This window comes from Xyrauchen texanus, chromosome 13 (genome assembly GCF_025860055.1).
Source record: "Xyrauchen texanus isolate HMW12.3.18 chromosome 13, RBS_HiC_50CHRs, whole genome shotgun sequence".
In the NCBI taxonomy this organism is placed as follows: Eukaryota; Metazoa; Chordata; class Actinopteri; order Cypriniformes; family Catostomidae; genus Xyrauchen; species Xyrauchen texanus.
The window spans coordinates 33,544,968-33,572,736 of record NC_068288.1 but is presented as its reverse complement, the minus strand read 5'-3'; the positions used below and the strand labels follow the sequence as shown (position 1 = coordinate 33,572,736).

General features: G+C 37.2%; 2 protein-coding genes and 2 pseudogenes across 4 annotated transcripts; 3 read left to right on the top strand and 1 right to left on the bottom strand.

Moving 5' to 3' along the window:
- The first annotated feature begins 456 nt into the window (after positions 1-456).
- On the top strand, positions 457-2,107 carry LOC127653763 (formylglycine-generating enzyme-like; annotated as a pseudogene).
- Positions 2,108-2,238: 131 nt separating this feature from the next.
- Positions 2,239-27,769, bottom strand: LOC127654118 (uridylate-specific endoribonuclease A-like). Of its 2 annotated transcripts, XM_052141128.1 has the most exons (11): positions 27,732-27,769; positions 26,467-26,537; positions 21,657-21,693; positions 13,167-13,305; positions 11,664-11,789; positions 8,645-8,801; positions 7,993-8,198; positions 6,254-6,367; positions 6,052-6,158; positions 5,743-5,885; positions 2,241-3,078 (listed from the first exon to the last, which is right to left on the bottom strand). In XM_052141128.1, exons 4-11 carry the CDS (start codon positions 13,225-13,227, stop codon positions 2,964-2,966), a joined length of 1,029 nt encoding a protein of 342 aa, XP_051997088.1. In that variant the 5' UTR covers positions 13,228-13,305; positions 21,657-21,693; positions 26,467-26,537; positions 27,732-27,769; the 3' UTR covers positions 2,241-2,963. The 2 variants fall into 2 exon arrangements, with proteins under 2 accessions (XP_051997089.1, XP_051997088.1); XM_052141129.1 differs by lacking the exons at positions 11,664-11,789; positions 21,657-21,693; positions 26,467-26,537; positions 27,732-27,769 and having other exon boundaries at positions 2,239-3,078; positions 13,167-13,353.
- LOC127654120 (elongation factor Ts, mitochondrial-like) lies at positions 14,274-18,025 on the top strand (annotated as a pseudogene).
- LOC127654121 (myosin light polypeptide 6-like) lies at positions 18,049-23,272 on the top strand. 2 transcript variants are annotated; one of them, XM_052141130.1, is made up of 7 exons: positions 18,049-18,172; positions 18,498-18,525; positions 19,686-19,829; positions 21,123-21,296; positions 22,070-22,147; positions 22,251-22,286; positions 22,874-23,272. In XM_052141130.1, exons 1-6 carry the CDS (start codon positions 18,170-18,172, stop codon positions 22,277-22,279), a joined length of 456 nt encoding a protein of 151 aa, XP_051997090.1. In that variant the 5' UTR covers positions 18,049-18,169; the 3' UTR covers positions 22,280-22,286; positions 22,874-23,272. The 2 variants fall into 2 exon arrangements, with proteins under 2 accessions (XP_051997090.1, XP_051997092.1); XM_052141132.1 differs by lacking the exon at positions 22,251-22,286.

Sequence of the window (27,769 nt, the reverse complement as noted above, 5' to 3'; positions counted from 1 at the left end):
CCTACGAACTACGCTTATATGCGCTCTAGCCACGCCCATTTTGGCGGGCTTTGATGCAGTAAGCGCGCGGACGCCTCTCATTGGACGCGAGTTCACCCAAGTTCGTCTATAGGCTGCAGCAGTTGCCGCAGAGCAACCAATGAGCTCGCTAGCTAGCCCGCTCAAGGTCTGCAGTTGCTGCACTGCGTTGACAAATGATACAAAATTAAGGATAATTTTTTGGCTTCAATATCTCAGAAAAGATGAATCTTTCCCGTAGCGTAAGCTAGCTTACGCAATACGAGAGAACCTCTCGTAAGAGAACCGGTATACTGCTGCAACCCTAGTCTGCACCTTCATGTATTGCAGCTTATTGCAATACAAAACAAATAATATAATCAGATAATACTTGGTTCTGCTTGTAAGTCACACACATTTAGGTTATATTATTTACTTAATTCTCACTCTGTTTCTAGGATGAATCATCCCGTGCTTCATGTGTCCTGGTCTGATGCTCAGGCGTACTGTCATTGGGCCAAGCGCAGACTCCCTTCTGAAGCAGAGTGGGAGTTCGCCTGTAGAGGTGGCCTGCAGGATAGGTATGTGTGTCAGTGTTGTGCAATATTTTTGTCCATTAGTCTGTATCCATGGAGAAATAAACTACTACCCAGGGGGCAGCACTATGCTAATCTGTGACAAGGAGATTTCCCTAATCACAACACAGCAGAGGATGGCTATGTAAACACATCCCCGGTAACAGAAAGAAAGAATTAGTTGAGAGAGAAGGATAAACTAGGTAGTATATTGTCATATGTTAATGAATTCTGTGTTGTTGTTTTGTTTGTTTATATGTGTTTACAGAGGAGAACTTAAATGGATAGTGCACCCAAAAATGAAAATTCTCTATCATTTACTTAGCCTCATGCCATCCCAGATGTGTACGACTTTCTTTCTTCTGCAGAACACAAATGAAGGTTTTTAGAAGAATATCTAAGCTCTGTAGGTCCATCCAATGCAAGTGAATGGTGGCCAGAATTTTGACGTTGCAAAAAGTACAGCATAAAAGTAATCAATACAATTCCAGTGGTTTAATCCATGTATTCTGAAGTGATATGATAGATATAGGTGAGAAACAGATCAATATTTAAGTCCTTGTTTACCATAAATTATATTCCCTGCCCTGTAGGTGGCGATATGCACAAGGAATGCAAATCGGCAAAAACAGAAAAAGAATGTGAAAGTGGAGATTTATAGTAAAAAGTAACTGACTTAAATATTGATCTGTTTCTCACCCACACTTATCATATCTCTTCAGAAGATATTAATTTATCCACTGAAGTCATATGGATTAAATTTGTGCTGCCTTTATATGCTTTTTGGACCTTCATGTTCTGGCCACCATTCACTTGCATTGTATGGACCTGCATAGCTGAGTTGCTCTTCTAAAAATATTTGTCTGCATTCTGCAGAAAAAGAAAACCATTCACATCTGAGATGGCATGAGACTGAGTAAATGATGAGATAATTATAATTTTTGGGTCAATTATCCCTTTAAAGAACATAGACCACAGATGTTGATCACATCTATGTCAGGTATTTGGTGTCTTGGACAGGTAATGTAATTTCCCACCAGTGGCTTTGGCCTCTAGGACATGGTAGGGAATGCGTGGCAGTGGACGGCAGACTGGTCGAATGTTCATCACACTACAGAAAACAACTACAACCCTTTAAGTCTAATTTGGACGAATGAGCAAGCATGCATACTAGAACACTCTTTATATTTTTCTTACAAATGAGGCCCTTATCCTAGAGTATATGTCCTAAATTTTCCACAGAAAGGACCAGAATCAGGAATAGACAGAGTCAAGAAAGGAGGCTCTATATGTGTCACAAGGTACACACAGGTTCACACAGATGAGTGGAGTGAGTGTTCACATATTAACCAAACCTTTATTAGCAGAAAACACATTTTTTAAAAACTAATGTTTTTAGTTTTTTTATTCTATTGAATGTTTTCTCTCTGTAGTCATTCTGCTACAGGTACAGGTGTGCGGCCCGTAGTCAGAACACCCCAGACAGCTCTGCCTCGAGCCTAGGCTTCCGATGCATATCTGACCCTGAACCATAACCTCAAATCTTTATTTCCTCCATAATTCATTGTTGTGCCATAGACTGAAATGTCACTTTAAATCTAGAGAAATACTGTATTTTTATGTAAATAAAACAGCTTATAAGAATTTGGTTTTATTTGTTCTGTTCTTTTATTGGGTCTTTTTTTTGTTGTAATTAGTAGATGGGATAGTAAAGGGATAATATATTTAGTTTACTTACTGTAGCTTAGGTAAAGATAGCAGTTCTTAATATATGCAAAGGATACTGATGTGATGCCAAATTTTGGTAAATGTGTGAATGCTTTAGTTTAATTCCTTGATAATTTATTCACAACATCCACTAATCTTATACAGTACAGAGTCAAGGAAACTGTTTATACCGCAGTGTTTACATATTCAAGGTGCTTCAAAGAATACAATTTCTTTACCATCATGGTAGTGTCCATGAAGAATGGTATACCATTGTACTTTTTTTGTACAAAGCTTAGTCAGTTACACCATCTTGTCATTGAGTTCATGGCAACAGAATTAAACTGTCATACTTTATTTGTGGTATATTTTTTCTTAGCTTATCAGTTGGATAATCAATCTGTTTCTAAATTTGCTGTTTAAAAATGTGGAACATCTACCTTGCAAGACATCCTGAGTTCCTTGCATAAAATCCTGAGTCATTGCTTAACAATAGAGTTAAAAGTATGTGAAGTTATGACAATACAAGTTTGTGAATGTGTATGAGACAGATTCATATTCAAGAAAAGACAGGGAGGTGTTTAAAATAACAAAAAGACAAACTGAGGAATATTAAAGATTGATGTGTTAGCCGTAGATCATATAGTGATGGTCTGATAATATCAAAGTCAAATCATTTTGGCATCAGGGTGTGGCAGGGTAGGCAGAGCCAATGTACTTCTTTCCATCCCCATAGCTGCTCTTATTCCAGGTGTAAGTCTGAATGCCCTGGGTCTTTCCTCCCAAACTCAGATAACACCTGAGAATACAGACAAGCATTTAAGGTTAATGTGCTTAATAATGGTTAAGGGCTAATATGGCTAATATTTTCTGGGAGAAGTTGGAGGACTTGGTGAACCGTAGCCGGCAGAATAACGTCCATATTGTTGTAATTCCTGAGGCCAAAGAAGGTCAGGATATGGTGAAATTCCTGAATGGGCTGTTACCGATTCTACTCGATATAACAGGCAATAAGCTGGAAATCGAGTGAGCTCACAGGGTTCCGGCTCGACGATCCACTGAGGGAGACAGACCCCAGTCAATTCTGGCCACATTTCTGAGATCATCCGATAAAGATCTTGTGTTACGAGAGGCGAGGAGTAAAGGAAGGCTTTCTTGGATAAACCACAGCATTTACTTTTTCCCATATTATGGGCAAATTTAATGAGAGAAACGTGATCGATTCAAGGAATGCAAGATACTCTTACATCAACAGAAGGTCCCATTTGCACTGATGTTCCCAGCCAAATTAAGAATAATCCCCAGCAAGCTATGTCCTTCATAAAGTCAAAGGACTGGGTAAGTTATTTACTCATGTTGCAGCCAAATGGACCGACTCACTGAACATCCACTTGACTGTCCAAGGAAACTGAGTGCCTTTTTTGTTTCTTTTTGTGCTGGTTCCGCCTAGCAGCTGGAGTTTATTTTTGTGACATAACACTCCTTCGGGACAATTGTGTGGATGAATCTGCAAGTTCTTTGTGCTTATGCCTCCTATTGGCTGGAGTTTGTTTTGTCGCTGCCATCTCACTTGATGCCGAAAAGGCATTTGATATGATAGATGATCATTTTAAGATTTTGGAAATGTATGGGTTCGGGAATACTTTTATTGGTTGGATTAAGTTACTTTATACACACCCGGTAGCAGCAGTACAAATGAATGTATTAATTTCAAATTATTTGAAAGGGTTGCCCTCTTTCCCCATTATTGTTCTGTCTTGCCCTGGAACCATTAGCAGTCACGATAAGAAAGGTGCATGATTTTCCAGGGGTGATGGCGGGAGGTGTGGCGCATAAGCTTATTTATTATTTGTCTCTGACCCTACTAGATCTATGCATTGCCTACACAGAACTATTAATTCCTTTTCTAAGTTCTCGGGATACAGAGTTATTTGGTCTAAATCCGAAGCTTTGTCTCTGACAGCATACTGCCCTGTAACAGCTTTTCAGTTGGGTGCGTTCCAATGGCCCAAACAGGGCATTGGGTATTTTGTTCCCAGCAAATTTGTGTGATTTAGTTGGAGATAATTTAGACCCTTTAATAAAAAATATTTTTGAACGATGTGGGCAGATGGGCTTCATTACATTTATCTATGATTGGGAAGTGTAAGAACTCCAAGTTCTGAGATGGAAGGGAGGAGACGGAGAGCAATGATGCAGTCAAGTAAGGCTCTTTATTTCTCTGCCTTCAACACTCTGCGTGCACTCTTCACATAGCTTTTCTCAGTTCAATCAGATCAGTGTCACACAAACTATTTCAACATAAACTTCTCTGAGACTTCAGCTTCACAGTACATATAAACTTCAGTATAAACTCTTCAGCTTCACAATAAACATTTAATAAGACATGCCAGTCACTGGTCACTCGTGTCATTCAGTCTCTCTCTGGCGGTAGCCTGGCCGTTTATATGCAGCTCTCCCCATGCTTACTGGAATTAGGGATAGGTCTTAGACAAAATTTAGCTCAGGTGTAAGCACCCTTATCGCTTTGTCTCTCTCCAGACATCCTTCATTTAGGATGGTAAACATCCCAGATTACATTTCAGTGACTTGCATAGGCCGATTGACAAAGGTGGGCTAGTCCTACCCAAGATTTTGTTTTATTATTATGCATTCTGTCTCAGACATTTAGCTCATTGGTCGCTTTCACCTGAGAGAGTCCCTCCCTGGTTTTGTATTGAACAGGAAGTTCTTGCCCCTATTTTGGCATTGCAAAGCCTTTCTACCAAATGAATCAGAGAAGTTAAGTTACACCCCGTTATCTCGCATTTGCACTCTGTATGGACAAAAGTTTCCAGAGTGTTTAATTCTGACATTTATTATATGTTGCCTCGAGCATATGGCTGAACCCAAAATGATGTATTAATAAATCCCCTTTCTAAATCCCCTATATATATATATATATATAAAAATGTGTGTCTATAATCATGTGTGACCACAGGGATGCTGTTTAGAGTAAGGGTGGAGTTTAGGATTGTGAGGGGGAGGGGTAATGGTGGGGTTAATTGTTGATTCTGTGTATACAGTATTTGTTTTACTTTTGTTATCTTTGTGAATCAATAAAAAAATTTAATCAGAAAAATATGGCTAATATTTTTTCATAATATAGTTACATTAATATACTTTATATTATCAAATTATTGTAAAAAAAATAATATGATGATGTAACCATAAAATAATAATATATTTTGTTCATTATTTGAAAAATAGTTGCTAAGAAATTGTAATTTTGATGAATAGATGGATTGTATACACAACTGAATGGGTGTATAAAACTAATACATGGTCACATTAACTGATACATCTACTGAAGTAAACAAAATAATTGGACTGGATGGATGGATGGATGGATGGATGGATGGATGGAGAGATGGAATATAAAATGAAAAGCTGAGGGGTAGTGAGACTAATAAGTACAACTCACATCTTCCCAGGGCGGGTGATGTAGCAGAGACTATAGACAGCCAGATCAAATTCAGGACTAGCACCAATAAAGGAAGAGCCAACTTCCTTAAAATAACCATCCCATTTGAACTGCATTCCCAATACATCAGGATATGTGGTCCACTGAGGGAGAAGTGAAAATTTTATTTTAGTAGACCAAATCTTACTGTATTGCATGAAAACATCATCACTGACTCTTGTATCTTGAATGTGTACTTTAATTACTCTACAGTTTGGTTACACATGTATGTTGCAACAGTTACCGTAGATTAACAGATGAAATACTCACAGGGCCATTGAAACTATGGCTGTAGTAATTCAGTAGTCCTTCTTTCTCATTCAGATAGAACTGCAACCAGTTGTGGAAACCAGATATTTTCCCACCCTTAATTTCCCCTGTACTCAGACATATTACAACACACACACACACACACACATTGTACAGAATGCTCTCTCAGCCTCACATCACTTTTGATCATACGCAGACTGACCTACAAAGATGTGCTCAAACCCGCTGGAGTCCAGCTTGCCATCAGATCGAGAGTAAAGGCCAAACCACATCATCTTCAGATCCTGGATAAACTCCTTCTGCGATGAGTACATACCTGTCCCATAACATATGAAACAGTGCTAACACCGTGCAACTGGGTTGAACCTATAATTATTGAATTTTCTTTTGACCAACAAAAACAACAAAATTTGGTCTCATTGCAAAGAAATCCAAGTTACTCATCATATTCTATTTGCGTTTGAATATTCAGCAGCACACTTTTTGAAATAGATTTACTGTAATCCCTAATGTTGTTATTACTGGAAAATCAAGTTGTCTTTTATTTTTTATTTATTTTATTTTTTTATCGTTTTATCGTGTGATATGAACTTGAAGCGATCCTCTGTGTTCTGCAACTGCTTTCGGGTCTTTGAATAACTTACAACGTGCGAATAAGGGCAGCCGGTGGACTTTCTGGTGCCCTCCAAGAGTACGATGGTGCCCCCCGAGGGAGTTAGTGCCCTACACAGACTGCGTAGTCTGCTTATAGGGAGCGGCGGTACTGATTTTAAGTGTCAATAACACAAACGATTGAGTACAAAATTGAGGCTATCGGGAATACCCACAATGCCTTGCACTTCATTTATGTTTCTTTGATCAAAGGGAATTATGGGGGCATTTAAATAGTTGTTATTAAGAATTCATAGAGCGTTTCGCTATTTTGTGTTAATATTTATGTTGTTTTGATACAAATAGTTTCTGTGTGATGACTCCACTGGGGTGATCTGTATCCCCTTTGGTCAATTTGGACCCTGTTAAGTCTACCTCATTTCTCCTTTAGCGTGTGAATCTTAAGTTAAGGCATATATGCATTTCTGTGGAGAAATAATTTTGTTTTATGTTTGACCTAGAATCAGATGCATCCAGTTATCTTAATTTAAATACTGTAGTTAAGTTCATTCTCTATGAACACCACTCTATATAAACACCAAGATATGTAAACTTTTGGAGATGCCAACACTCAGTCACTCGAATTTACTCAATCAATTGAGTAGAGTCAATTTAAAAGGGTTTGCAGTGTACTGTACATAGCACTGTGAACACAACACTACAGTAATGTCATTAAAAATAGTTCCTTCCATCTAAGATCTGCTGCAAAATTGAAACACTAATTTTCTCGCGAGGACCTTGAAATTGAGATTCATGTTCTCATCGCATTTAGACTACTGAAACTACCTGTACGTCAGCCTGCCTCAATTCGTCATCATTAGCTATTTTTAAAACTATTTTAAAAGGCCTATTTTTATTTTTTAGCTTTTGATACTGTCTGAAGTTTTACTGTATCTTAAAGTCAACTGATTTTGCCTCTTCTGATTGTTTTCATTTATTCAATAATGTTTTTTGCTTTATTTAATCTATTTTTATTATTATTATCTTTCTCTTTTGTTTGCTAAGTTTAACACTCTGTCTCTAAATTGTATTGAATTGGTTCAACTCCTGTTGTTTTTAAATGTGCTCTATAAATAAAGTTTGACTTGACTTTATGACTCCATAACTCCACTTTGCCCAACAAGCTGTTTTCAGACTTTTCAGTTTCTCGATATTACTCTTTTGTTCAAAATCGTTCTGCTCATGGGATAACATATTTTTTTTCTTTTCTAAAAGAAAATTCTGAGTTGTTGTAAAAGCAGCATTTTCATTTTGTGTTTAAATAATGTATTTAAGCTTTCTATGTAGTACCTTTAGAGTAGAGGAAATTGTAGAGCTCCCTGCCAATCTCAGTGTTCAGCATTGTCTCTCTTAGAAAAGTGTCCTGTTCCTGCACCTCCTTAGAGGGGACATACTCAACATCTCCTGTCGCCCATCTATAGTTGTCAAGCAAACTCAGGAGAGCTTTATACGTGGGCTTGGAAAACAAAGTATCCTCGCTCACATACTTGAACAATCTAGAGAGAGAGAGAGAGAGAGAGAGAGAGAGAGAGCATTATAATGCATATAACATCCCAAGTTTATGAATGTGTACAGTGGCCCCAAACAGTATTTGGACACTTAAGTCACACTTAAAAATGTCTGAAAGGCATTGAATTAGACAAAAATATCAAACCACGTGGCATTTCTTTAAAAAAAAAGATACCACATTATCTCATAAAAGAAGTTTATAAGATACTAAATGAAAAAAATAAATAATTCTGAGACAAGGTCTAGCTTTGTTTGTTAGAAGTGTCACTTGGTTTACTCTGTTTCTAATGGAATAAAACTAAAACATTTTTAAGTGTGGTTTATGTTTCCAAATTATTTTTGGGGCCACTGTATGAGTTCATATACAGTATGTGTGTATGTGGTTATCTGTATGTATGTGTGTGTGAGTACATGTACAGAATGTGTGTCTTACGGGCGTGGTGAGAGGTCATTCTGAGAGTTGGTCTTAGAGGAAGAGATCTGTGCTTGAGGGTCAATAACTAGCTGTGAGTCTGTGGCACTGTTAGAGTCCAACCTGAACAGTGTCTCAGACAGAGTCTTGATCTCATTGTTAGTGACAATAGCTGACACTGAGGACACGAGAGAATCCGAGACACAGCAAAAAAAATAAAAAATGAATTAGTGCAATTAGGGAACAAATACACAAAGAAGGAGAGAAAGCAGTAAAATTATAGAATTGAAGTAAGGAGGGAAGAGTTTCCAGAATTGGAAATGTGTTTTAGTAATTATAAGTAAATTAACTAAAAGTAATTACTAAAATGACAAGATCTGTATATTTTCTGAAGAAAATGTAAGTGGTGCTTGCCAATGCAAAAGTTGCCTTCATAATGCAACAAAATAATTGGACGGATGGATGGAGAGATTCTTAACCACCCTCTTGGTGGTTCTGAATGTTCTGAATAGTTCAATACATTGCTATGTGGTTGCTAGGGTGTTTTTGGGTGGTTGTGAGGGTGTTGTCTAGCCCAATAAGTCTCTATATACTGGTAACATATGGCTCAGGTCTCTCCTTCAATGTACTGTAAGTCTAAGGGATTTTTATTTATTTACTTTTATGCCAATTTTATTGACACCAGGTGAAAATTGTCTGATTGCTTAGAAAAGCTATAACACATCTCTCCTCAATTAGCTGCATGATTTGGAGTATCATTCATGCCCATAGCACAAACATGCAGCACGAGTAACAAGTTGAAGTTTAATTCTTTGTTTAGGGTTTTTTTTCAAATCCCTAACCATAACCCCAACCCTTAACTGCTAACCCTTACCCTAAACCAAATCCTAACATAACCTAACCTAACCCTAACCTTAAGTACAGTATTAGTAAATTGATTTTTAAACTAGTTTTACAGAATGACAAACAGCTAGGTAGATAGTTAGATAGACTGTCACATTATCAGATAAACTGTAAGAAAGATATATACTCTATTCTATATATACACTACTTGTCAAACCTTTTGAAACACTTGACTGAAATGTTTCTCATGATCTTAAAAATATTTTGATTTAAAGGTGTATGCTTAAATGTTTGAAATTAGTTTTGTAGCCAAAAATATAATTGTGCCACTGTAAAAAAGGTTTTGAAATTGATGACTTGGTCCAAATAAGTTTAATGCCCAGACTTTTCAGCCGGACGCCTTCCAGTGGCCCAATCAGGGCATTAAATATTTGGGCATTTTATTCAAATTTGTCTGATTTAGTTAGAGTGATTTAGTTACACCCCTTAATTAAAAGGTTTTCGAGTGATGTGGGCAGGTGGGCTTCATTATATTTATCTATGATTGGGAAGGTTAATGTTATTAAAATGAATTGTATTCCAAAATTTAACTACCTGCTACAGTCCCCCTCTCTTATTTCAAGCAATTTGATAGCAAAGCGAAGTCCTTCATTTGGAATGCATAAATCCTTCATTTCATGCATTCGGTCACAGACATTTAACTCATTGGTCGCTTCCACCTGAGAGAGCTCCTCCCTGGTTTTGTATTCAACTGGAAGTTCTTGCCCCTGTTTCACCATTGCAAAGCCTCTCTATCAAATTAATCGAAGATAAATTACACCGTTATCTCGCATTTGCACTCGGTATGGACAAAAGTGTCTAGAGTGTTTAATTCTGACATTTATTTAAATGTTGCCTTGAGCATATGGCTGAACCCTAAATTATGTTTTGAAAGGTCCCCTTTCTGCTGGTCAGAGCAGATTGTGAGGGAGGTTACTACACTTGTGACCTATATGAGTATTTCATCTTTAGGTATTTACAGCTACACCATCTGCTCTGTAATATTTTTGGGAGTAGCTCACACACCTTAAAGCAGCAGATACTCTGGGAGTGGTGATTACTGCTTTTGGAAAAGGTCATGAGGCATCAGTGTATTACTCCCTGTTAATTCAGAGTCTGGGGGATGGAGCTTTAACTTCTATCAAGATTATGGGAGAAAGATTTCAACTTGATATTGGAGGAGGGATTGTGGGCTAGGATTCTAAAACATTTCAAGTCTACATCCAGAGATGCAAGTGTGGACCTTATGCAATTTAAGATTTTACATCGATTCTATTGGACCCCCTCTAGATTGTATAGGTTTGGTCTTAAAGACACACCCACCTGCTGGCGATGCCAATCAGAAGATGGAGACACAACCCATGTTTTTTGGGGGTGTGCTAAGATTCAAGAATTTTGGTTGAAAGTTCAAAGTTTTATGTGTGACGTTTTGAGCACTCAAATTTGACTTTGACCCATACTCTGTATTTTGGGTGATGGGTCGGTCATAAATTGGGGGGGATAACCAATTTAAAAATTGTTAATCACTATTTAGATTTATCTTACCTTTAGGAACTTTTGCAACTTTGTTTTATGAATAGAAATACATAGGTTGTTTTTTTGTTTGTTTCAAATTTGTTTGTTTTTGTTTTTTTGTTTTTTGCCTGAATATTATTGAGTCCTTCATTACAAATTCCCTTTAACCATGAGTATTCTGAGTAACTCAGAGATGTGTGAAAAGGTGAGTGAAACTATACAGGTGGACACAGCAGAGCTCATTACCAATACCAGTTTAGGGTTAGTGTTGGCCGCTGCTGCAGAAATAATAAAAATACCCCTTAATTTTTTCATCATTACTTTAGTTAACAAGATTAACACAGAATATGACAGTTTGACAGCATTTAACAGGGGGTGCTGCAATACAGACAGGGGGTTCTGCAGCACCCCTACTTCCCACAGCTATGACTGTCAGTGTTTGTTTACAGTTTGCAATACTTTGCAAAGTGATTTGTTTGATTTGTGATTTTTTTGTACCTTTTGCCTAATTGAACAAGGAGTATCTTTTGAGAAGTTACACCTTATTTGTTAAATAAAATAAAAAAAATCTTGTTTTATCTGAAATGTAGACACTCTACATAAAGTATTTGCTATGTTTAATGTTATGGATATTAAAGCTCACCTCGACGACCACACTTCTTTTCATAGTCATTGCAGCAGTTCTCATACTGCTGGCATTGTAAGTCACAGTGGCAACGGACCAAGGAACTGTAGAATTTTCCACATCTTCCTTTACAGGAAAATGACCCTTGAAGGAGATTAGACATATTGCATATGCTAAAAACAGCCAAGGCATCACTGAAATTGTTTACTTGACTACCCTTTGGGTTACACTTCATGTGAGGGAATAGCTCTACTAAACCAATACACTTTATTACGTCTACATCAAATTACTAATGTACTAGTATTAGTATTTGGATGAGTCGGAACTGACTATGATATAAAAGCAATTAGACATAAGGCACATCATAAAGAGACTGTTCACACAAAAATAAAAATTCTGCCAACATTTATTCACCCTCATGTTGATATTAGACAGAATGTTAAAGGGACTGACAGCCTCAGTTCTTATTCTCTAGCATCTTTCCTCCATACAATGGAAAGTGCTTTTTTTCTTCTTCATACAACTGAATGGTTACTGAGACTGTCATTATGACTAACGTCTCCTTTTGTGCCTCATGGTGGAAAAAATACTGTTAAATGGTTTTGGAACAACTTGAGGGTGAGTGAATGATGACATAATTTTATTTTTGGGTGAACTATACCTTTAAGACTTAAGAAGACTTTGTGAATCATTACTTCAGGCCCAGATGGAATCTGCACACGCAGATTTCCACACAAAACTCTGCAGATTTCCGCAGAATTGCGACATATGTCATTCATAAAAGTTCTACACATTCCTCATTCTTTATATGTTTGTTTATTAAATATTTTGGCTAATTTCATGATGCTTTTAGCTACCAATAATAGTGTAGTACTCTCAGGTCCATGTAATACATTTTGCTATGTTTAAATCCCTTCTGCAGATTTTCCCTAAAATTCAGCACAGAAAATGTCAAAAAAAAGTCAGCAGATTCTGTCTAGGTCTGGTCATAATGCAAAAAATGAAGAAAGCAAAAGTCAGTAAAATTCAGTATTACACATCTCCACAGTGACACTTACTGTATCGAGAATCTGAGAAAAAGACACTCAAAAGAGAGGGAAAGACAGTATGCATTGTAATAACTGTCATGCTATATAAAAAATAGATACATAAACATAAACATTTGTCATATTTCTTTCATTTAAAGAGATAGTTCAACTATACAAGAAAATTCTTCACTTTCATGTTATTCCACACATTTCCAGATTTCTTTATTCCATGGAAGTCAAGGTGATGTTTGGCAGAATATAGGGATTGAAACCCCCAGTCACCATTCACTTTCTTTGAATGCTTTTTATGCCATACCATGAAAGAAAATGGTGAATGAGGCTCTCAGTCCCTAACACCTCTAGTGAAAAAAAGTCATACATGTTTGGAACAACTTAAAGGTAAATTATGGCAGAATGTTCAATTTTGGGTGAACTACCGCTTAAATAACGAATGAATGTAGACTCATGAAAGAAATTACAGATATAAACTTACAGCTGTAGCCCTGAGAGATCAGGGAGATGGTGAGAGAGAGAATGAGGATGACCGTCATCATAAACGTTTGATGATTTAGATGCACAAGCTGCAGATTTTGACCGAGTTTGCTTATTTATACCTGCTCAGGTCAATGAGTCTGTAAAAAAGTCACAATAATAACTCCAAATATTTGACAAGAAAAGACCAGTAGACTCCGTATCACTGTGATCAAAAGGGAGGGTGGTAAATTAGAGGAAGTTGTTAAAATTATAGAAATTATTCAGTCTCTGTTCCTCTTTGCTCGACAAAGATAGTCAGTTTCTTGGTCGGTTTCTCACGATCTGTGAGAAAATCAGAAATGTTAAGTTTCAAGTTCCAAGAATGGTGGACACCTGGTGAAAACAGATTCGATGCAGCATTAGAATTTAGTATATATAGAATATACTGTAGCATGCAATGTAATATTTCTATACTTTCTTGAAATAATGCTCTGCCTCTGTTTGGCAAGTGTTCTTGTGTCCAGGTGGCTCCACTGCAATCATGATCATTTTGTCAAAACCTTCCATCTTTAGGCTAGTGCCCAGAGTTGTCACCTGCTCAGAGATGTGACACTGTTTTCTATGTCAACTTAGTTTGTGCCCTGGTCTGTTGTTAGTTTGACAGTTTAGCATCCAGAATCATGAGATAATTTTTGGAACCACTCCTAAAGGATCCTAAAGGGAAATATTTGATAGGATTCCAATTCCAACTTAACATTAAACAAAAAGTAGACCTCAATAGTCTACGGTTTCACAATAAATGGATTCTGATCACTAATGGGATAAAACACCCCTTTTGAACATCAAAAGGAATTTGAAGAAAGCCCCCCTGTGATTTCCTTTAACTGCCCAGTAGCACGACATTTTTCAATGCAATGAGAAAAAAATATAAAATTATATGAAATAAGAATAGTAATAGTAATTTCACTTTATCCAGTAAGATCTTTTTTTTTTAATTACTATTATTATTCTTAAGCCATTTTTACACTGCAACGGTGGCACATAACATGATGACCTTTCTCTCTCTCAGTAGAAACCATGTTTCGATGACATTCCAGTGACTGTCGTAAGGGAAACCCATTTAGAAATGTCTTCATATTCTTTATTTCGGTTTGTCAAAACCGAGCTAGGCAAGGTGAGCATTGTGGAGTGGGTACACCGCAGTCTTCAGTTTTCAAATTATACATAAGAAATGTCGACGTTTTTTCCATGTCGATGTTATGGATCAACTGGGGATCATGTTAACTGGGGATGTGCGGCGTGCATTTTAATAATTTTACTTGCCTTTTCAGCAGATTTGTTCAATGTGAATTGTCAATGAGTAAAGAAAAGACATTTTGCACATTCTAAAAAATTTTTGGTATCATTATTTTGTTTCATCAATGTCTGTTCCAATAAATTTGATGAAATTGTAAGAGCGATTTTAACGGTTTCACAGGGTAACATCTGGTTTCCCATGCTAACATGGGTCATTGATTTGAATATGGCAACTGCGATTACACTTGTCAGAGCAGTAAATCATAAGTGGAACACTTTAATTTGTAACACTAAAGCATCATAGGCTGAAATGTGTCAGAAATATACTCCTAAATTACTTCCATTTATATATATATATATATAAAAAAAAAAAACTGTTTTAAAAGTTTAAGAAAGTAATTGTTTGTGTATCACAGAAAAGCTGGTTGGTCTAGAGGTAGCATGTTCGTGACTCTGGTTCAATTCTCCAGTTGACATCTGTCAATTTAATTCATAGTGATGTAATGATATTCTTTACTTGTCGTATATTTATGATTACAATGACACGACCAAAAGATGATCTTTAAAAAGTGCAATTTTGTTTTTGTGTGGAGACTGGAGAGCAACAAAGACCAAACTGACCAATGATAAATGATACTCTGAGAAAGCATGAGAAAGGAAGATCGTAAGATTTGATCTTATATCTTAAAATAGTTTGACAATTTAAAAAAAGCCTGTAAACTATAGACAGCTTAGGTCATAATTTTCTTCTCGCTGTCAGATTCGGTTGCAATTTTGATACAGTAGATTTGCTTAAAACAATATGATAAACTGTCCCTGTGTTTTACAAAATAGTTTTCAATAAGCCTCTTATAAGATAAAAATGCATTGTGATGATACAGGATTTGAATCTGGGTCGCATAATGATGTTTCAGCATGATTAACCACTGAACGTTACAGTTCTAAAAGATTACTTTGTTAATTTTTAATGGTAGGAGAAACTTTCCCAAACTATCATGGTTAATTAAGCCATTATTGATTATAAAGATAGGAAAAGCAATTGAAAGTATATTATTGACACACATAAGCCTATGATGCTTTAGTGTTGCATACAGGGGTGTAGATTTGGGGGGGAGGGGGGATAACTCCCCCCAATAATCAAAACAAGCAAGTACAAGCAAGTACAATTCATTACGTTTTTTCTTTACTCATTGAAAATTCACACTGAACGCATCTGCTGAAAAGGCAAGTAAAATTATTCACATGCATGTGCACATCCCCAATTAACACGATCCCAAGTTGATCCATAATTCTGGTGTTATGTCGAAGTCTGTTCCCCCTATGTGTCCCCTTTAGGTTAGTGTCGAAGTCTGTTCCTCCTATGTTTAATGTTTAACTGTGCTGTCAAGCTCTGTTCTCCCATGTTTCCCCTTAAGTTAGTGTTGAAGCCTGTTCCCCCTATGTTTAATGTTTAACGGCACTACAGGGAACACTAACCTAAGGGAAACAGACTTCGACACAACACCTGTATATTAAAATTTTACAGCTTGTTATGCAAATAATGGTGTACTTGAGATAATAGTAATAGTAATAGATGACAGATTGTGTAGACTGTATAGATTGTTTTAACGGTTGTGTGATGTCGAGTAGCATCTTTGGATCATGTGTCATGTTACAACAATGTCATTTTCATGTAGGTCTCACGCAGCATGTTCAGTCTCTTTACACAAGCTTCCGAGTTTAGCGGCAGACAAAGCACTTTTCCTCAAATTACGCAAATCTACAGGCTACACCTTCATCAACTGCAAAAAGGCATAGGAGAAATGCAACAACGACATTACACAGGTGTGAGTCAGTGTTCCTCAGAGTGTGCAACCTTAAGTCTCTACATTGGGTTAAATATCATATGATTTGTCCAATTGTTTGCAGGCAGAAAGATGGCGGCACGAACAAGCACAAAAAGAGAACTGGAGCAAAGCAAGCCGACTTGGAGGGTCAGAAAGCAAAGGAGGGACCGGTTGGTGTCATGGTTGAAGTACACTGTCATGCAGTCATTATTAGACATGTTTCAATGCACTCTAACCTCACAAGGTCAAGGTAGCTCACACATGTATCTAAAATGTACATGGGATGTGTTCAAGGTGAACTGTGAGACCGATTTGTGGCGAGGAATGAAAAGGAACAAAAGTTTCAGCAGTTGGTGAAGGATGTTGTTTTGTCCAAATGGCTCACCACAATATCAAAAGACAGTCTGGCTTTGTTAAGGTACATGCTCATCCCTTCACTTGCATTGACAAGAATAATTCAATTTCCTCCACACCCTCTATGATCACTGAATCTGCTCTGTATTTCAGAGTGTATTGTCTTAAGGATCTAACTAAGCTTCATTTGCCTGAGGGACTCTCTCTGGCAGGTCAGCTTTCCTTGACTATAGATGAGAATAAAGCCCTTTACATTACATAACCTTTTAAATTACCTTCTAAAACCTATTTTACCTGTGATTCAGTTATAATCCAAAACTCTTCATTTATTTGAGTATGTCTGAGCCATTGCATGGTAATCAGTATCTAGTCACGATGTTGCTAAGCCATGGGCTCCAGACACTAATCTGGTAGCAGTTATGGTTGTGGCAGTTATTTAAAAACTTGCCCTAGTCAGGAGAAACATGTGCATTTTGTTGTATTGTACTGAAAATTATATATTTACATGCTGTTTTTACATTTTGTTGACATGATGTGCACAACATGAAATGAACTTTTAAAGGTGAAATCTCCCTTTTTAAGGGGCATTTCTTTGCCTATATGAGGGCATATTTTTGTTTTACCTAAAATATAAACTATTGTTTATACCTTATACTTTAAATTATTAATTAATAAAAATGAGTAAGACTGATAGTTTATCTTAATGAAATCATATGCAATAGCCTACATATTTTATGCCATAACATGTATAACTAGGATTTTAATAGAATATTAAAGAAATGTTTTGCCCCTACATTTTGAATATCAGGTGCTTTTTTTTATCGTTTTAGAGTCCTTAAATTTCGGACATTGTTGCTAACCCCATGATTTTACAGAGCAGTCTGAATTTGATTTTTAATTGACAAAAATCAAAGAGGGGGGCGGGTGGCAACTTGGGCAAAATTCTGATCAGCTATACCCATTTTATGAACTTGAGCGCCATCTATCTATTTTAATACAGAAAGCTGTAATTTCCCATGTTCCTAAAATGAGTCTGTTTTTTGTCTTATAAGAAATCTTATCATCTGACAGGACACTAGATTGCTCCAACCCTAAAGCTACATTAACAGTGTTACACCTCCATCACTGAGGTACACTATAAATTCTTCAGATCAAACCAGACCATTTACATCTGTAATAATCCCCACAAATTACTCCCCACACATCGTCAGTTTAGCTTTATTAAAAGTTATTTATATGGTTGATTGGATACCACAATATGTCATAAATTAATGTTTTTAAATTAGACTAGATGTGTCTAAGAGAGATGTGAGGCGACGACATTACAATTACGGTATTTACCGTGTTTTTTTCTGCGCATGTGTTACAAACACAGTGGTAATGACGGAAGAGGGAAACCAGCGCCCGCTCTACTTGATAGGCCGATTCTGATTGAATCCAGTGGACGTGACGTCATTGTGAATGTATAGTGTGTGCGTGCTCATACTGTAATTCACATAGCGCTCGCGCTGACGCTTCCTCAGCTCCATCCTCAACCACTGCAGCTATGGTAAGCGCAATGCCATCTCTCGCCTATTAGTCATACAACCGATAGCTTTACCAATATAACCGTTAGAGGGTTTTGTGAACTGACTCATACAGTAGCCTACCATAAGCATTTTAATCCTCCAGATGCTGATTAAGATCTCACACATTTAATATTTAATTATCTGTGTTTTGGTTCGTTCTGAATGTTGTAATTTAAATGAGAATCTCAATATTTTTGTATTTTTTTTAATAACCCAATTGTCCGATATCCTAATTGAAATATTTAATTTATCTTCTGTGTTTTAATGATCTGTTCGGTTGCCCCTCCTCATCCTTGGCTTGGACAGTCTGACTTTTCAGAGGACCAGATCTGTGGTGAGTTATAAGTGTTGACAATATGAATATTATGATAATGTGAATTATATGTATTCTGTGCAATATGACTTACCTGCCACATTGTACAATATATGCTGGATTGCATTAGAATCTATTTCAGTTGTCTTATAAATATAAAGGCCTGCACCTCAGTTTGCACCGAGTGACAGCTGTACAGTATAATAGCAATTGTTTGGCACTGGATAATCATAATGCGATAGCACACGCAGTAATTTAATTGAATAGCGTTCAATTCGACAGGACGTTTCTGTGAAATATGAATATGTCTGGAGTGCAATTTACAGATGCGTTGCGTTTGAAGGACCGGAAGGACTGGAATGTGTTCAAGATATATGAAGATGTCTTTGAATTAAATTCATTTTAGTGATAGGTCATAGCAACAACAAATCGCTCCGGTATAGCAGTCACAGGGCGTGTCTCAAACCTTAGGAAGCTGCCTACACAGACATCATTTGTGGGCGCGTACAGCACGGCTGTGCTGGCCAAACATGCTGTCTAATTAGAGATATTTTGAGACACGGCATACCCATCACCACATATCTAGTAAGTTCAGTACGATCTATATTGTACGAACTATATTAGATGGTGGCCAGCACGGTGTTCCCTTGCTCATCATTGTACAATATCCTCCCTGTTTAGTTAGAAAACATTCTGGTTGATGGAGTGCGCGTTCTCTCGCTCTCTCTCGCTTCTGTCCATATGGATAATCGGAGTATGTGTATAGTATGACACTGTTAAGATCTTTTTTCTACATTCCTGTGAATGTTTGTGAAGCGTCAGTAGTTTCAGATCACTATCTTAGTGCGAGTCTCCCCAGGCAAAGTCTCAAACTAGATGCCTCACGATTGTAGATTAAAACGTATCTGCTGCTTTTGAGACAAATCCCCACGAAACCATGACAAATCAGTGTTATTCTCATATTTCAGATCACCTAACTTCCAGGTTTATTTATTTATTTATCCAGGAATATTCCAGGTTCATTTTATGGCATAATGTTGACTTCAGCAAAACTGATTTGAACTTGTCCCTCAAGGTTACATTGAGGCACTTAAAGTCCTATAGGTCACACACTATACAGTACATATTCTTGTCTATGCCAGCTTTAATGCATTTTCTTGCTCTCTTTCTCTCGATAACAGAGTTTAAGGAGGCCTTCCTTCTGTTTGACCGAACAGGAGATGGGAAGATCATGTACAGTCAGTGTGGGGATGTGATGCGTGCTCTGGGGCAAAATCCTGTCAATGCTGAAGTCCTCAAAGTACTTGGCAACCCGAGTAATGAAGGTCAGGCCCTACTTATGCATTTGGGAAGTCACTTTACATAAATGTTCCTTTTGTTCAGGGATTATAAAGGGGTTTATTAAGCACTAATAATACATTTACTGATGCATTATAAATCAGTTATATACGGTTATAACAAAATGCATAATAAGCCTGACTTTCATGCAATACCTGACAAACTTTGCCTTGTGTTATAAATGCTTAACAACACATCTTATATATTAGTAACCAAAGAAAATGTACCTTAATGTAAAGTTTACAGTGGTAAAGCATTTATTAGGATGTTGCCAACATCAGAAACTATTTTACCGGCATTGTGACATAAATCACATCAAAAATTTTGCTTTTGATTAAAATATAATGAATAAGTGTAATTATTAAGCAGTTATAACATGCAAGTAAAAATGCTCACTAATTGTCAAGTATTGGACAAAAGATGCCCTTTTTATGCATGTTTCTGTAAATGCATAAAATGACTTATTACTCATTAATGAACCCCTTTATAAATCCTTAAAAACAATGTTAAGTGTTACAGAAGTTAAGAATATGCAAGGTTTTTTTCTCCCCTTTTTCTTGCCAATTTGGAATACCCAACTCTTATAATGTTTACTCCATTACCATGGAGACATAGCACGTGTGGAGGCTTCATGCCATCCACCGCGGAATCCACACACAACTCCCCACGCACCCCACCAAGAGCGAACCACATTATAGCGACCACGAGGAGGTTACCTCAGGTGAATCTACCCTCCCAAGCAACTGGGACAATCTGGTTGCTTAGCAGACCTGGCCCCTACGAATATGCATTGTTAAACATCTTTCACTTTCCAAATGATCAACAAATATTTAAATGTGGAACCTTTAAGTAATGCTGATTCATGACATTTTACTGACCAATGCACCAATGTCAATGTTTAAACATAGGTGATGAGTACCTTGTAGCAGTATAAATGCAACTCAGTATTTCATATGAAGTTATGTCAAAACAAAACATACTAATTGTATTACGTACAATGTTTTCATCAATAAAGCAGCAATGCTTTTCTACATTTCATTAGACAAAACAATAATATCTCTTTAATCAGTCTAAATACACTCAGGACCACAACAAACAGTCCTGCGGATTTAATCTAGTTGTGTGTTGTTTATCCTCCACATTTACGATTCAATTATAAATGCATCATTCTGCTTGAATCCTTTCTAATCTGGCTGATTTGCAGTGGGTTAGATGTGAATTATGTTGGTGTTAATACATTAAGAGTGATTGTAATGTCTTGTTGTGGTGCTTGTTCTCAGATATGAACATGAAGATGCTGGACTTTGAGCAGTTCTTGCCCATGCTCCAGGCCATCGCTAAGAACAAGGATCAGGGTTCATTTGAGGACTTTGTTGAGGGACTTCGGGTGTTTGACAAAGAGGGAAATGGGACCGTGATGGGCGCTGAACTACGGCACGTCCTTACTACACTGGGTAAAGAATCATAGCTTCTTTTATAATGACAGTACAATACAATCTAAAAAGAGTGAAATTAAGCAGCTGGAGTACAGTAAAGCTGTAGAATACAGTATAATCAGTTGTGATTCCACCCAAGGTTTCTTTCTCATCTTACCTAAACATCTTAGTGAGTTTTTCTTGCAATGATTGATGCCTTTGGCTTGCTCACTGGGTTTTGTAAGGCACTATTTTATTCTAAGAAACTGAACTGAATAGAACTGAATTAAAGCACTTGAAAGTCTGACATGAATTGCACTGAAACTGGTATGGTATATGCCTCTGTGTACTTTAGGTATAGTTCATCCAAAAATGTAAATTGCCTCATGATTTACTCACCCTCATGCCATCCCAGATGTGTATGACTGACTATTTTCTGCAAAACACAAACAAAGATTTTTAGAAGTATATTTGCAAGTGAATGGTGGCCAGAACTTTGAAAGTCCAAAAAGTACATAAAGGCATCATAAAAGTAATTTGTATTACTCCAGTGGTTAAATCAATTTCTTTAGAAGTGATATGATAGGTGTGAGTGTGAAACAGATCAATATTTAAGTATTTATTTACTATAAATTTCCGCTTTCACATTTTTCTTTTTATGTTTTTGGTATATTCTTCATGCTTATCGTCACATTCTGGGCAGGGAGGAGAATTTATAGTAAAAAAAAATGTAATATTGATCTGTTTCTCAATGTTGAAACATTTATTTTAGGAAAACATTGACATACCTGTGTGCTTGTCTTTGATTATAGGTGAGAAAATGACAGAGGAAGAGGTGGAGACTCTTTTGGCAGGACATGAGGATGCTAATGGCTGCATCAGTTATGAAGGTACAACTTTCAGATCCCTTTTGGTATCTGAATGTCATGACGTTCACGCGTGATTAGATTTAAATTGTTGTGCATTTAACCCATTAACTTTTCCTCCTGACAGCATTTGTGCACCACATTATGGCTGGCTGAAGAGAGGGTATGGGTACAGAAAGTATTGTAAACTGTCTTTCAGTTTTATATTAATTTATTCTTCTTTCCTGCAGCTCCCCTCTGCTGCGTTCTCTGGCTATAGTCTAGCATGTAGCATCTCTGCATGTCCATAGGCATCTCCTGACTCCCACTGTTGCCATGGTGATGCTGTACTGGTGCTAACTCTAGTGTGAACAAAGTTTGCTGGTCAACCTTATGCCATCTCCTTTGCTCTAAATTACAATTTAGACACTAGAGTGATGACAAGTCCCCACTATGATGTTGTCTTCCAAATCCCTTTGGTTTTAGTTTGTAATCCTGTCACATTGCTGAAGGCCGGTCTTGCTTTCTCTTTGTATATACAATATGTAATTTATCTCCTCTCCCATTGCCCTTATAAGGAGGTATGCTATCTCTAATACATTCAAACTTATAGGCCTGGATAATCTCTTTCCCTCCCCTTGCTGTCAAATTATTCTCAGACTGCTGCAAATTCTGTTGTGATTGTTTCCAGGGAAAACTGCACATACTATGGTCATTGACTATTTATGGGTATAGGCAACTTTGCTAATCTTTCTCTTTGTTTCTCTACAGAACTCGTAAGGATGGTCATGAGCGGTTGAAGATTTGAAACACGTCTGTTTTATTTTATTTTGTCTGTCAGCCCCCCCATTTATGTAATTCTGCATTTCCATATTGGCTTTTTTAAATGGTTTGTCCCTTATTTTTTTCCTTAAGTGCCTTTTATCATGTTTCAGGAGAATTATTGCTGGAATACCTTCCATTCAGCCATTACATTCCACCTCATGCCTTCCTGCAGTGTTACCATTCAACCCTAGTCATGTCTTAAACTGTGAGGGACATTTTGATTGGCTACAATTGTGTTTGGTTAACCTCTTTTTAAAATGGCCAAAATGTGTGTGTTTGTAATTCATTTGACACCCCTTTTATCATCTGCTGTTCATTAACATAATAAATGTTCAGAGTCTTTGAAACACCTTTGATTTGGAAAATCATTCTTTATGTCAGATTATATGAGTGTGTTTGTACAATATGTGTAGGAGAGAAAAGGTTGCCTTGTAAGGCTTTGTGAATCAACCACTTCCATTTAAGGATTGTTCACTTAAGTAACACAGGCTTCTCTCTCCTAATAAGCATCTTACAAGGCAATACCAAATTAGAAGTATGTGAAGGTGTTTGAATGTATTAGCTGGGGAACATTTCAAAGTGGCCCCGTGTTTACATATTCTGAACAAAACCAAAAGTTCCCTGTTTAGATTGATGGTATGTATACTCACGGAGCACTTTATTAGGACCACCTGTACACCTACTTATTCATGCGATTATCTAATCAGCCAATAAGGTCGCAGCAGTGCAATGCATAAAGTCATGGAGATACGGGTCAGGAGCTTCAGTTCATATTTATACCAAGCATCAAAATGGGGAAAAATGTGGTCTCAGTGATTTTGAACATGGCATGATTTTTGGTGCCAGACAGGCTGGTTTGAGCATTTCTGTAACTGCTGATCACCTGTGATTTTCATACACAATAGTCTCTAGAGTTTACTCAGAATTGTGCCAAAAAAACAAACACAACAACCAGTGAGCAGCAGTTCTGAAGATGGAAAGGCCTTGTTGATGAGAGAGGTCAACGGGAATGGCCAGACTGGTTCCAGCTGACAGAAAGGCAGCGGTAACTCAGATAACCACTCTGTACAATTGTAGTGAGCAGAATAGGATCTCAGAGGATCAGACCATAGTGTTCATTATAAATTGCTCGGTGAAATATTGGTCGAGTATTGGTCACTATTTTAAATATTGGTCGAGTGAAAAATACAATTAAATGTTAAATTAATTGAAAATTAAGCATTTTAGAATGTACAGTGATGATATTAAAGGAATTAAAACGAGAGACTGTTTGGCCACAAGGAGGAGCACTTGTGTTGAAATTAATGGGAGAAATTGGAAAGCCCAATATTGCAGATGGAGAAAAGGAAGTCCCACCATACAGGTAAACAAGCCAATCAATTTTCAGAAACTGACATTGCCTGTTTTCTAGACTGAAATAATATTTTTTTTTGTGATCTGAGCTAAAGGAGAACAATTTATGTTACCATTGTTGACAGATTTAACTGCCGATTTGAAATATATTCTTTGATAGTTATCTTGCCAAACAGTTTTAATGATTTCGATCTTTCCTTACTCAAGATGTATCATAGAACATTGCTGCCCGGAAGCATTCTAAAAGAGGTGGCTAAGTGGACTGACTTGTCTTGAAAGCCACTGTTAGGAATGAATACACACAAAACTTCTACCATCAAGAATTCCTCGGTCCCTTTCTGTGCATGCCCAGGTAAGTGCCATCAGGAGTCTGCGTATCTGGAGACTTCATGAAGGGTGAAGAAAGAACGACAACACACGGTTGTTTCTATTCAATCTACTCAAAGTTTATTACAGCAAGCATAATATTTATACCTTTCATAGAACAAAGAACAACCAACAGCCAATAGTATAGTGATAGCAAGACTTGCGAGACAGCCAAGGACAATAAATGTTGACCGGAATAGCACGGGAACGGTAATCATATGAGGTCAAGCAGTCCTAGATATTTGTTATGTTCGACTGAGATATTTAGCTCAAGGAAAGAGTATGTGCTTGTTGGAGCGCAAAACATTCTGAAAGAGGATAAGACAAGAGAAACTAACAGCATCTATGAAGGTCATGGACTCTTCGTGCGTGTGGTGTGATTCTGTGATTCGCACACATACATTCAGAGTTAGATGTCAAACTAAAGACAGCATGTACAATTTATATTTCTCACAGCGACTTTGTTAAAACAGTCTGCACATCCTGCTCCGAATAGTAGTGTAACCAAACACCCGTCCATCGATCTGTCTATGGACGATAGCCGTTTTTCTAAATAAATTAAGCCAACTTGAATGCACTTGGCAGTAAACATCAGCCATATTTAATCATTTCTTTGGAGTAACTCAGCACTACACCATGCGTTATTCTAGCACTATCATGTTTAATAGTATCTGAGCGAGGCGATTATCACTGAATTAAAGTGGCAGCGCATTGATCACATTAAAATAGACATAGATTGACAAGAAACTGTAATCATTTCATCATATATGCATAATTTCAGTTAATGTGTTCTACAGTTACTAAATTACAGGGTCAAGAAAAACAAAAAAGAATGATTATAATCCCAAAAGTTGCAAAATGCCATCCTATATGATTTTTTACCCTAAAAAAAGACAGAGTGAACGCAAATGCGTCTCATTCTACTCCTTCTTAGCAACAGATATAGCGCGATAGCTTTTCTTCAACTCGAACTACATGTAAAACAAAGAATCACAATGATTAAAATGAATTTACATACTGTTTCAATGCCTTAAACAATCTCAAATTTAACGTTTGTGTTTAAAATCAAAATTCCTTACACATTTTTGATTTTGTGGCACACAGATTCTGCGGATCAGTAGCGCACTGCAAACGCAGCATATGTGAAAGCACTGTAGCGCGTGCTGCTCCTGTACCGTATACACACCGCATACGCACTGCACACGGAGTATGTGTGAAACAGGCGTCATTGGTCATGATGTGAGTCTCGTCAATGTTTGGCATCCCATTCAGCACACAGCTGAATAAAACAGGCTGGGTGACACTGATAAATGATTACTGCCAGAGTAACATTCACATAGCCTACAGGTGTGAGGGACTTCAGCATTTTACAAAAAACACTTTCCTTTCTCACTTGGTTTTGCTCGCCTGTCCCCTCCATGCAGGGGTGCCACCAGGAATTTTGGGCCCCATGACAAAAAAATCTAATTGGGCCCCTTCTGCGCAGCTGTTGTCACCACATCTCTAGGGCCTAACTTTGCCATCAAAAGCTTTACATAACTCTAATCAAAGGCTTGCAACTTCTTGTAGTTCAATACTAGCACTACATGCAGGTTGAGGTAAGCTACTCATTGTTTCTAACTGCATCCAGTACAGACAGGATGACATAATTTTTTTATTTATGTCATAATGGTCATTATGTGAGAAAATAATTTGTGTTTGATTTCTGTCATTAATAAATATTTCATTTTCTTTTTTGTTATGGTAAAAAGAGCAAGAGAGACAGAGAACCCCACAGAGTGCCTGGAATGATGCTAAGTCATTTACACGATGTTGCTCACCTTCTTCACAGGGACAGAGAGGGGTGCAGTTATGGGGAGACTGGGGTGCTGCTGACTCATCTGTAAGTCTGCTAAAAGGGGCATGGACAATGATTTAATATGAATATCTTGCTAAAAGTTTCCCTGCACTGATTAAATGTTGATTAAATGTAGGCTAACACCTGCAGCTAGCTAACTTATTTATTTTTTTAGCTAGCTAGCTTATTTCACTAGAGACTGAGCGCAACGCGTCATAATCTGAAGACCACGCCCACCGGGAGGGAAGACAATCCAACCGTCTCGTGACTTTGCATTGCGAGAGGCTTTATGACATATAACAAAAGACAGAAAATGCCTAACTAAACCCAGAAATACATTTTTATAATCTTCAGAACCATAAAAGCCAGCCTTTAAGGAGACAAAAGTAGATACAGGCAATAAGACATGAAGCATCAGAAGGAAGAATTTGTAAATTGAATATATCTCCTCCTCTCAGGTTCACATAGGGTGGTGAAATAAGCAAACGACATGGTTAAAATTATCAATGTTTTTTTTCTTTTTACAATATCATGTCGCGTTCCAGTGGGCATAGATCTCAGAGTAGTTTGGGTAGTAGTCTCCTTTTATAACCTGAAACAAACCGTTTTCTGGTGTCGACAGCTTATAAAAAAATATTTCTGGGTTATTTAGCTTGTTTGCTGTATACCTCGTCACACAGCAGCTTTTAAACATTGTTTTGTTTTTTTGTTATAAGTCATAAATGACAAGGAGGCAGTCTCTCGCAATGCAAAGTCAATGGAGACGGTTGGATTGTTCCGTGGCCTAAATACGCTCTGTCTCTATGGACAACAGGTTAATACCACTCACAGACTAAAGGCTACCCACCTTTCTTGGTGAAAAACTGGGTTAAAGATTGATACCCTTTCCTTTGTCTTTCCTCTCTCTCTTTTCTCTCTTTCCTTTTTTGAAAACCAGATTTTGTTATACTGCTCAACATTGTAATCTGCGTTTGTGGCGCATCGACTAACTGTCTGCAACTAAACACCGTCATTCACTCACTGATGAGCGCGCTAAAGCAGGACCAAACCATTTCATGCAGATACAGGGGGTGGTCGGTCAATATGGATGTTTACTTTTTGGTCAATGGGGATATTTAACTCTTATTGCCAAAATAAGTAAAATCAAAGACATAATTAATTTTATTATTATTTGAAATATACTCAATGATGATGGTTTATATAATGTATAATATAATTGAAAAAAAATATTAATTAAATTAGTTTTACCTATTTGTTGGGGCCCCCTGTCATTCAGGGGCCCTTGG